General features: G+C 42.9%; 1 protein-coding gene across 1 annotated transcript in view; it reads right to left on the bottom strand.

Moving 5' to 3' along the window:
* Nucleotides 1-11969, bottom strand: part of LOC140945251 (uncharacterized) — a 20731-nt gene extending 8762 nt beyond the window's left edge. Inside the window, exons 1-5 of the mRNA XM_073394301.1 lie at nt 11690-11969; nt 5469-5675; nt 3635-3938; nt 2504-3240; nt 1-46 (exon numbers count right to left, since the gene is read on the bottom strand). The exon at nt 1-46 is cut by the window's left edge and continues 206 nt beyond it. Of these exons, the coding sequence (XP_073250402.1) occupies nt 1-46; nt 2504-3240; nt 3635-3938; nt 5469-5675; nt 11690-11866 (1471 nt within the window). The 5' untranslated portion in view covers nt 11867-11969. The remainder of the gene's footprint in view (nt 47-2503; nt 3241-3634; nt 3939-5468; nt 5676-11689) is intronic.
* Nucleotides 11970-12173: the final 204 nt, after the last annotated feature.

The following is a 12173-nucleotide window of genomic DNA, read 5'->3' as shown; positions in this document are numbered from 1 at the left end:
AACTTTCGCCTAACTCAGAATTTGCCATATTAGAAGTTCGAATGAATCACATTACACTACTATCGGTATAGAAATATTTGGCAGCAATCAATAAAGGAAGCAACGATCATGTGAGAGGGCGCGTGACAACAACGCTCTCTGGGGAATCCATGACGTCAAAACCTAGTGACTCAGGTAACGTGCGTTTATTCATTCAAAATATTTCTGAGTTTCTGATTGGCTGAAACCCCATGTTTATTATTCAAAACTGGCTAAAAATGTTGGCGTTGAGAATCACCTCATTTAAGGAAATCCGGGGAAATTTTGCTTGTGGAATCCGGAATCCGGGAAATTTTTGTTTTTTGAATCCCAAATCAACCAGGGCATAGAAAGCCGTAATACAGCTCGGGGAATCCGGAATCCACTCAGTTTGTCCACGAACCTTTGGAATCCAGAATCGAAGTTTTACTGAGAAAGACCCGCAGAATCCACAGCGTACAATCGAGAATTCACTACTGTCTTGGACTCCCTTACATGGGGGAATTGAGAAGATGAACCAAACTGGAAGATGTTTCCCGATATCATAGCCTGCGAAAACATCCGTTTCTCCTCGCTCTTCGCCGCTGGGGACGTTTCGCGCGAAACGTCCCCATCGGCGAAGAGGGAGGAGAAACGGATGTTTTCGCAGGCTACCGATATCAGTGAGATTGACGTCAATCGTACTGGTACGATACTTGGTTACGCGAAGACGTGTTGCCTCAAAAGCATGGCAAGAACAGACAGAATGCCACTCCACGAATAGCCTGCGTAGCAAGCACCGGTTTTTTTTGGGGGGGGGGGGGGAGGGGGAGGAGAAATCTCGAGGCGAGCACGAGCGAGGGAGGAAACAGGAAAGGGGAGGTGGATTTAAGTCAGAAAAATCCATTCTTGATTATGAACTGCTGTCCCGCTCTCTACGGTTACTGCACAGCAACAAAACGCTGGAATCTGTCTGGTTTAAGCTTTCCTTATTTATCGCTTAATTTGGCCGATGCAGTGTGATTTGACCTGTTCGATTGTGAAAAGCTGCCTGAAAACAGACAGGTCAAATTAATTGGACAGTTAAACAGCGAAGTTAGATTCAACTATAGTTCATGCTAATAGACGAAAAAAAAAAAGGACTATGTTCAAGATAAGCTTTTTTCCTTGGATAATTTAAAACCTGTTTAAATTCTATTGTTTCAGACAGCGCATAATAATAATAATAAAGGGGGGAGGTGTGGGGGCGTTCCCCTATAAGAAGACTGGATTGCTCGTGAGAAAATGAACATTAAATCCCTGAAGGGAACCAATTAAGTTAAGGAATTAGACAAGTATGGCTTATATCAGATTTTTTTGACTCCTTCGCCTCATTAAGGGAATCCAACACATTCTTGAATCCTGGATTTCACGGCTTGGATTCCAATCCAGCTACAAGATTCCAGTCTTTGTCAGTGGAACCTGAATTGTGGATTGGAATCATTAGTGGGATTCCGGATTCCTTGAGCTGTATTCCGCATTGCAAAGTATAGGATCCCGGATTCCACAAGCAAAAATTGGCCGGATTCAGGAAACCGGATTCCCTTATTGCATGGGGCGAGACCCTTTATGAAAACCGTACTAAAATAGACGACCAAATAAGAGTTGTTGTAGACTGTAGACTGTAGACTGTTCAAAGTCCCTAGTTTGAGAAAACAGCCGACATTTGGCGACGCTATCAATGGTTTTCCCGCCAAATGACGTCTGAGAAACAAGCGCAGAAATTCCATGCTGATGATGCTCATTACCCAGATCTGAGTAGTGCTTCTGATTGGTCGAATCAAATTTCCCACGCGGCACGACCAATCAGAAGCACTAACCAGATCCGGGGTAGTGACACGTCATCAGTATGGAATTTCTACGCTTGTTTCTCAGTCGCCATTTGGCGGGAAAACCATTGGTAGCGTCGTCAAATGTCGGCTGTTTCCTCAGGCTACATAGTCCTCTACTTTTCTGTAAGATCGTCAGGAGCGAGCACCTACCCTTACAGGCTGTTAGTTGGTTTTAAATGTGTCGAGTCTAGCCTGAGGATGAGTACGAAATCTACTAACGGGGAGGAGGGTCGGTTTGGGAAGAGGCCTCCCTTCTCCCACCGCTACAAACCTCGAGGCCCGCCTCCTCGGTACATTTTAAACCAAAATGACCTCTGTGACAGTGGGCCCTCGATAATCATACGAAAAAAAAGGGGACTGTGAACAGTCTGGAGTTGTTGTGATGCCATGTGCTGTCTACAACACAGTATCAGACTGCCTTGTTCAGTTTTTCTTCATACTAAGCCCGAGAGATATGTTTATGGTTAAAAGCCTGAAAAGTATCGGCCTCCTGTCCTGAACACCCTAAGTAAGACCAAAATCTGCAATCTGCACCCCTAAGCGGCACAACGAGCTTCCCCTGTCTCTTCTGTACGGGAGACTATCTCCCGTGTGAGAGGTTCACCCTCTAGCCGTAGGGATCTGCCTCGCCCTCATTCGATTGGTTGGTAGGAACGCTTGTTTTTGTCAAACAGAGCCTCAATCTCCTCCAGCGTCTTCCCTTTTGTCTCTGGCATAAATAGATAAACAAAGACAAACCCCAGTAAGAGCCATCCTGCATAGAACCAGTATGCTCCTGGAACTGTAAATGACGACTGCAGACTGTTAAAGGTAAGGGTGACGATAAAAGCGGCTAGCCAGTTGGATAGAACTGATATGCTGCCGGCTGGACCTCGAGCACGCAGGGGAAAAATTTCTGACATGACGAGCCATGGAATCGGACCCCAGGCAAGGGCATGACCAAGGTTGAAGAATATTAAGCAAAACACGGACAGCCAGCTGATCTTTGATGCTTCTACGGAATGACTTATGGAGCTTAGCGCGTCTGAAGACTGGCTCTCATCATGGGGAGGTATGTAGATTTCAAAATACAAGCCAAGACCAAGTTGAGAAACAGCCAAGATTATTGATGCTATTAATAAAAGGATCCGTCGTCCTGTTCTTTCAATGATTAAGCAAGCCAGGCAGGTACCCAAAAACTGCATCAGGCCTATTGTTATGCCAACGAGTTTGCCGTTTTTGAAACCTGCTGCTGAGAAGATGCTTGCCGCGTTAAAAATGACTGCGTTCATTCCAGTAAATTGTTGAAAGAACATTAATCCAATGCTCAGAAAGAGAGGTTTTGCTAACTCTGGCGATAGCCATTCACGCAATGAAGGCTTCTCCTGTTGTTCTGAAAATAAAAATGTAACGACATTGTAATTCTGACTAGAGATAATCATTGATTACGGATCCGAGTTCATCACTTACGGAAACGAAATCGAGTCGAAAGGAATTTAGTTTCTCGGCCGAGATCGATGCCCCTGATAAAAGAGGGGGGCCTGTCTCCAAAAAAATTTTTGCGACCCTTCGGGCCTCAGTTTGGTCTAACAAATAAGGGGGGCGGCCCCCCCGGCCCTCCCCTGGATCTGCCACTGCATTTGTCAATAGAAGGTATACGAAAGGGGTACCTTTTCTGCCAAAAATGGTATATAAAAAGGTGAGTTAGACCTCGGGGCGGAGCCTCCCCGCATAAAACTTTGGTGAATACCCCCCGGGCTTCCCTTGCAATAAGAAAGTATGTGTACCTGGACTAGATTCGATGGCTGTGAGCTCCTCCACAATGTCTACTTCAGGACCCCGTAGCCAAAGCAGAGCATTTAAAGTCTCAGTTCGTCTGTTCTTTCCTAAGGACCAACGTGGCGTCTCTGGCATTTTAAACATTAGGATCACAAGGAGGACAGGCAAAATAGCACCAATAAGAGCCAGCCATTTCCAATGACACACAACCCCCAGTACAAATGACAGTAATAAGCCGAATGTAATGGCTAACTGGTTTGAAGCACCCAGCGCTCCACGTAGCCTTGCTGGCGCAATCTCGGCGATGTACACCTAAGCATCAATAGAGAGACCTTTAGATTCTAAGACGAAAACGAGTACGAGAAGAGATTTTCTCAATACAAAGTAGTGCGCGCATGAACCAGTGTCATTTTGGTGGGAGAACGCAATAGCCGTCGTCATTCTACTACGAAATTTAGCGAGACTGTTGTAATGACGGAAACAAGTTATCAAATTTTAGAAGTTTTATCAGTTTGCGATCGAGAGAGGGCTTAACCTCCTTCAAGAGAAAATAACCGTGCTAATATTTCAGGCGAAAAAAAGTACAATGAAGCTTTCCGCGGCGTATATTCTATTAGAATACGCGAGGTAAGTTCAAGTGAAATCTCGTCCTCGCAGTCTCCCTTGTCGTCGAATCTGAAGGTCTCTAATAACAGTGACGGACCAGACCATCAGATAAGGGGGGGGGGGGGGGGGGGTCATCCAGACCCTGAAATAGGGGGGGAAGCGGTGTCAAAAAAAATTTTAGAGCCCCTCGGACCTCAGTTTAGTCTAAAAATAAGGGGAAGGCTCTCCTCTGGATCTTCCTCTTAAGAAGGAAGTTGCTACCGTATAAATTCATTGTATCCGACTTGGCTAAAAGAAGGGGCGCAAATTAGAAGGAGGGCACATAATCGAGGGGGCGTTTATAAAGTTAATTTCCTTTCAACGAAGTGTAACTCTATTTTAGCTAAATCTTTAAAAGAAGCATTAAGTCAATATTAATGTACCGTAGTCCCATTAATAATGGTAATAGGACTGAGTGGAGTCCAATTCAACCAGTAATCATACGAGTGATCAACAAAATCGGACGACTGCGTTGCGCCGAGCACGATTCGTTTAATCACGAGTACCATTACAAACCGAATTGGACGCCACAAAGTTCTGTAACCAATTAATCATAACTATGACAAACTGATTTGTGATATTTTAGGCTTTTTTAAATGGAAACACAAGAAATTCTAGGAGTTTTTTTGGTAGCGGTGAAAAAAAGTCCTTTAAGTGCATGGGTACCGTCCAGTTACTTAGGCATGACACGTTAGTGTTAGATAATTGGTCTTTGAAAAGATTCGCCAGAGAGAACAACTGACATTTGGCGACGCCAACACTGGTTTCCCCGCCAAATGACGTCTGAGGAACGAGCACAGAAATTCCATACTCATGACGTGAGACTTCCCAGATCTGGGTAGTGCTTCTGACTGGCTGAGGCAAATTTCCCTCGCGGCACGACAATAAGAAGCACTACCTAGAATTGTAGATCTAGGTAGTCACGCGTCATCAATGTGGAATTTCTGCACTAGTTTCACAGGCGTCAGTTTATGGGGAAACTAGTGGTGGTGTAGGCTGTTCTCTCCGGCGAACCTCTTCAAAGACCAATTATCTTGGAAGGAGGATGATGGGAAGGGGTAAGACAGAAAGAGATGCTCCCGCTTTTTTTCCTCTTCCCATCGTCCATCACGCGCTTACTATTTTTTAATTATTGTTATTTTTATTGGAATGCCCAGCGGGAGCCTCGGCGGAGGATAGAGTTTAAGAACGACTTACTGGAACAGCAAGTGAGACCACTCCACAGGCCAAGCCAGTTATAATGCGACCAGCGTACAGCATGGCGTGATTCTTTGCAAAGCTGATAAGAAGCCATCCAAGTTCAAAGGGAACTGCGGACATGAGGATGCTGCCCTTGCGACCAAATTTGTCAATTAACCATCCTCCTATACATGACCCAATCATGGCTCCAACAGTGACTAAAGACTGAAAAAATAAATGAGAGGCAGAGAGAGATTGAAAGAGTGATTGACACTTTTCTAGCCTGCATGAGTGGAAGAATGGATTTCGCCAGGAAACCATAACCCGGAGCGAGCAACTTCCATGTACTCGTGTCACGGCGTTTTCACGGACCAGTTTATTTTTAGAAAAGTATTGGCGCGAATTTAGAAGATCTTTTAAGTCCCACAAACCAGTCAGCAAACCCTACAGGCCTAAAACTGATAATTTTTGCCTTTTAATGACGTTGCGTTTTCCTTCTTGATAACTCATACCTCGAATGCATGCGTTCATAGACGTGGCGGAGATTCCATTTTCGCGGGAAAAACTGCCCTAAAATGTGTCTAAAAATAAACCGGTCCGTAAAAGCGCCGTGACACAGGCCTAGTGTGGGAGTTGGTCGCTCCAGCTTATGGGCTCCTGATTTCGCACATTTATGTTTTCGATCACCGCAGTAGAAGAGAATAATGGCACAGAGAGAGAATCTTAGGGCGTTGGCCAGGATATGTGAATTTTGCTTAAGTTATTTTTAGAAGTTGTAATTAAATGAAAGTCTAATTCCTGAGAGGTCCGCACATTTTAGTCATCAAGCCCATGCGCGACTGCCTCGTAGTAAACACTGCAGAATATTGTAATGGCGACAGTTCAATTCTCCCTTGATAACACTGAATAAAGGTTTGCTGAACTCTCCGCAACTAACTTCCCATTAATTTGAAACCTTTGATTCCTCTAAATAACTTTAGTGAAATTCACATATCCCAAGGGCTAAACTATAACACTATTCTCTCTCTTGATCACGAGCAATTTCTCAGCCTAGCGTAAACGACAGGGCTTGCGCTTGAGCTAAGGCAGCCAGTACCTGCACCGCAAAGGGTAAAAAAAAAAAAAAAAACTTCAGTTACAGGACTAGTCCCATTGCCCTAATGCCTAGGGACTGGACACGAGTTCATGTATTACTTAAGACCCCACCTCGTTTCCAGGGTTCTCTCCTACCCGCTCCGTAGGGCGGGTAGGAGAGAACCCTGGGAGCGAGGTTGCACAAGACCCACATATTTTCAGAAAGGGCACTTTGAGCGTTACTAAATCCCTAAAGTTCGCCAATATTAAGCAAGATTTAGCAGTTATAAAAAAAACTTGAAAATTTGCTAAGGCTGTACGTGTCGCCCGCTACTTTTCCCGACGTCTTCTTTCTTCTCAGTAAATTTTGGGGTTTTTGAATGGCAGCATGTCGATCTCATTGTTTACTGTTGGCCCAATAAACACCATACTTGAACATTTTATAAAGCTCGCGCGGTGTGCTCTTTCTATCTTGGTTTGTGAGTCTTACGATTATGTTGTTAACCCATGATAGCCTGTGCCAGTGCCAGTGGAGGCGGGAAAAATGTCTGTCTCTCCCCAGCCCCCGCGCGTTTTTCGCATTTCTTTTTACTGAACGACTTTTCACCACTATCTCGGAGCCTGGAACAGGCTATAAAAATGATAGTAGTAGAACTGAGAGAAGCCCATTCGGTCTGTGATCTGTAAGTTACAGGCCAAATTGGACGATACGAAGTTCTGTTACCAGTTAATCATAGCTATAACAAAATTTGTAATAATTTGAGCTTTTCTTAAAATCACAAGATCTTCCGAATTTTTTTTTTGCGGGAAGTGGGCGCGTGCCGGCCGATGGCGCGTATTGTGCAGTTGCCTAAGCATGACGCATATTGCCCTATTTCACTACCCAATTTATGCTGGAATCAGGACTGCTGAAAGCCAATCAGATAATTCCTTCATGGTATGAATTCTGGCAATATGAACAAGAAAGGGATGCTTTTCGTCTCACCTAGGGGTTTAAGATGCAGATTTTTGTCTTACTTTGGGTATTTAGGACGGAAAGCCAATATCTTTGCCCATACAGTAAGCCGCCAGGAGCAAATCCGGCATCCTGACGCTCCTTTAAAACGAGAAAGGAGCTGGAACTACGTCCCGCAATTGTCTCTGGGGTCGTCATTGGGGACGCGCTGGTCAGCTATTGGCAGCTTTTTCCCCGCGCTCCCTAGTAACAGTCCCAGGAGTCTTTGCGAAAGTGAGCGGTAGTTTCTAAGTGGCGAATGAAGGTTTCACTTAGGCGGGGTTGTGCGTAAAGAAATACCTATAAAAGACAAAATAGGCACTCTCGCTCTGTGTTGAATACAGCATTCGATGTCAATGTTTTTAGTTAAGTGCTACTGTAACCCTGTAGGGGGCGTTCACTCAAGCCGAGTCGAATTCGAATTTAGCGGGACCCAAATTAATTTAGGCCGGTTGAGTTGATTTAGTCAGCGATGTTTGTTTCAGCAGATATAATAAAATTCCTGCAAGGGAGCAAAAATGCCCGTTTTTATAGATTTATGCATTTGGTCCGTGTTGATTAGGCCCACGTGAAACCCGATTCAGGCTGGCATAATCGCTGGATACTATTTTCAAAATATAAGCGTTATTGACCATGCTAGAGGTTGAGATTGGTGGATATCGCCCTTGCCTGCATAACAGACGTTATTTTTCATTCCTTTTTTCCAGACAAGCTAACAAACTCGTCCCCAGGGCGCTTTGTACAGCGAAGCGATGTTATGCGGATGTAAATTTCAGTTTCGTCATGTTTTGAGCCAACGTTTACTGCCAATGGTTTTTTTTTTCTGCGTAATAAACCCGGCGAAACGGTGTTAGACGATATAATTCTAACATGCCTCTACACTATTCAGCCGTAACTTCGTGATTGACAATCCGACTTTTGCCCAGTCTGAAATAATTTAGGCAAAGTCGAAGCGATCAGCGTTTTGGGCATCCCCCACCGGGGATGCCCAAAACGCTAGGGATATGGGAATGGGGATGCCCAAAACGCGGGAATGCCCATATCACTGTGACGGCGCCCCACCTCCAAAGCCAGGGACGAGGCCTGGGGACGAGGTTGGCAAGCTAAGGCAAGCGAGAATTTAGCGAGGGTCACAAGACAATTAAAAATTTAAATGAATAAAATAACGCCTCTTATGCCATTATGCTTGGTCAGGAGCCGATGACCATGGGCTACTGGCTTGGTCATTGACTTGCCAAGAGAAAATGTATTTTTGCGGGAACAAAGATTGAAATTTCGAGCCAATCAGAACACAGGATCAGCTTGTGAAGCCAATCATATGATCATGATCAATTCCTAAAATAAGCCTCACCGTTTATATTCACCTCCGATTATAAGATATAAGATTTTAAGCAAAAATTCGCACATGTCTGAAGAAAAATCAGGTCTGTCAACTTCTGAATCTATTTTTTAAAAACGTTTGCCAGCTGACAAAACCACGTGTATCAGAACCTGTAAAAAAATGACGTCCGATGAAATTGCCTGAAAGAAGGTCGAAATCGTTACATAATAATGTCTGCCCATAATTTTGATGTCATTCGCTTTAGCATTACGGCCGGTCTTGTTTGTGTTTTTTTTTTTCACGCAAAAGAGAATAACGAAAGGAAAATATGTGGACTGGCGCGGCGTCGATCCGGTTTCAACAGCTCCAACATGTCTTTCTTCTCATGATCACGGACAAGAGAGAATATGACGGGTACTGGTAACCCCGTGATTAACTAGCATCCCCTCTATACTCCTGGGTATTTCATACTATAAATCAAAGGCTCCTAGGAGCGAGCTCATGGATGAATTGAATTAGTGTAGAAAAGACAGTTCAATAATCAAAGAAAAACATATAAGTCTTTTTGAACGGTTCATTGCGTACGGACTTGCCAAAATACAGCGTGACTCGAAGTATCCGATTGCATGTGTACCTGAATATTCTAGAAACTTTTTATCAGTGCAGCATTTCTACTTACAAAGCAAAGATCACTTTTAAAAGCAATTATTAACGCTTTTTAGTTGTAAAATAGTTTGCTTTCTCATCTGACTGTCAAACACTTTCCGAACGACAGTGCACTTTCTTGTAAAATAGCCAAGTTTTACATACATGAGTTTGTTTTTTTCTGTTTTATTTAAACCGTGGTTTTAAAAGTGCGATGCTTTCAAATAAACGTTTCCATATAATGAGTACGTAACGGTTAGTATATGCAGTACGAGCTATATTAGATACAGAATACAGGCGTTTATGGCTAAATTGAACTGCTTTAGAACGCGCTTTTGATAAACACGAGCTAAAAATTATTTTAATACATGTAAAATTAAGCTCAAAGCAGTACGTGCTCTGACCTAGCCAAGTAATTTAAACGCAGTCGAAGTATCCGATTGCCTTTTATACCAGCGCAGCATTTCTTGTAGAAATTACATTAATAGCACTGCTAAATGTAATCACCGACAAACAAAAGCCTACTTTAAGGCAAAGATCACCTAAGAATTCCAGCAAAATAGCGTAACGCTTGTTGGTTCTAAAACCTGTGCTTCTAGTTGACACAACATTAATTCATTCCCTGTTTGCATACGAAGACAAATGGTCGAACGGATTCGTCCAAATAACTGGAAAAACCTCAATAGATACTCCTCAATGTTGCTTTAACAATTCGAGGACAGTTTTTTTGCAGTGATTATAAGGCTCTTTGGCTTATTCGCTTTTCGCTGAACGAAATCCCATCGTCAGGCTGCAACAGCTCTTTCATGCTCCTGTTGATCGCATCTTCTCCATATCAAGTACAATATCGGGAACAAATGTGCACAATTTGTCCAAATATACAACAATGATCCACGCTCAATTATTTCAATGTCCTTTTAACAATTTTAAGTCCATTTCTTGCGGATGATATTATCAGTGTTCTTTAAAATATTGTTATTTATACAAAACCCATCTCGGGAAAAAAAATTCGCCTTACTAGTACCCTCTAGAATATTCCAAACATATACGTAAAAGGCACTTGGAAAAAAGGTAATACTAAGTAAGGGAGGTAGGAGTAACATGTTTAATCTGACTTTAATGAATAAATTAATGAGAATCGAGTGAGTGAGTGAGTGAGTGAGTGAGTGAGTGAGTGATCGAGTGCCATTCGAGTGCCTCCAAAAGCCCATGGCATGACTACGTCATCCATGAGCTAAAAACGGGTTTTAAAAAGCGTCTGCCTTACTGGCCTCATGGCCCGTGGTGCGTCTTACTTTACCTCACCTTTAAAAAAACTGAGAGGCGGAATCAACCCCTTCTAAATTTCTGTTTAGTTGGTATTCCTTCGGGCTTCAGAGGTCATTTGGTCGGAGTACTAAAATTATTAGTGTATCATCTGATGCCAAATAAATGCAAAAATCTTAAAGATACGAAGTCTTATTGTTTGTCTATCTGTACTAGTAGCCTTTAAGATAACGAAGGTCGAGATTTCTTGCATTATTACATCGAATTACATGTGATTCGGGCCCTTATTGTTCGAATTTTATCACATGTCTGACGTGTATTCGAATCGACAACGCTAAGAAAAAAAATCACTATCACGCGAAATATTGATTCAAAAATCTCCCTTACCTTTAGTTCATAGCCACTCTGTGTCCTACGGCCGGTTTAAGCGCCGCTTAGTCGAGTTTCTTGGTGGCCAGTACTCGATGGAAGGAAACTCAACTAAACGGCGTTTAAACCGGCCGTAGGACACAGAGTGGCTATAAACTAAAGGTAAGGGAGACTTTTGAATCAGTATTTCGCGTGATCGTGATTTTTTTTCTTAGCGTTGTAGATTCGAATACACGTCTGACATGTGATAAAATTCGAATAATGCAAGAAATCTCGACCTTCGTTACCTTAAAGGCTACTAGTACAGATAGACAAACAAGAAGATTTCGTATCTTTAAGATTTTTGCATTTATTTGGCATCAGATAATACACTATTAATTCTAGTACTCCGACCAAATGACCTCTGAAGCCCGAACCCAAACATAGTGCGCTTGGGCTGCCTGTGGTCAGACTATTTTTAATAGGCTATTTTGTATAAGACACTCAAATAAAAAAAAGCCTTGTATGTCGGCAAAATATAGTTTATAATGCTTAGCGTGAGCGCAGATGAAAAGAAAAAAAAATACTCACCGAAAACCAGGATCCTTGCGAGTCAGATAATCGTATAGCGGGATCTGTCTGATCATTTGACAAATCCACTAAGGCCGATGATGAGTATGCTAAACAGTATCCGAAGCTCACAGGCCCCAAGGTCGATATGAGACAAGCGAGAATCGATCTTCCTACCGTCTCCTTGTTAGTGGTCATTTCTTAGAAGTAAAACTTAAACCTCAGAAGAATGCTATAAGTGCTCCCAAGGACAAATTGTCAGTTCAGTCCAGAAGTCGTTACTGAAAAGATTGCCTTGCTGATATACAGAGGATATCACCTAACAATCAAATGATGCACTTATGATTTATGGACACACGCCAGTCGTGTCCCACGCGTTTGCATGTTAACTCATTTACGCGTGACATTCAATGTGAGCGCCAGACTACATTAAGAAATATATTTCAAAAGTTATAGTACGTGGAACTAGTTTATACAAGCCTCAAGTAAGCGAAAATTAAGCTGG

Source organism: Porites lutea, chromosome 8 (genome assembly GCF_958299795.1).
Source record: "Porites lutea chromosome 8, jaPorLute2.1, whole genome shotgun sequence".
In the NCBI taxonomy this organism is placed as follows: domain Eukaryota; kingdom Metazoa; phylum Cnidaria; class Anthozoa; order Scleractinia; family Poritidae; genus Porites; species Porites lutea.
The sequence above is the reverse complement of the archived record's forward strand: the minus strand, read 5'-3'. Positions and strand labels throughout refer to the sequence as shown.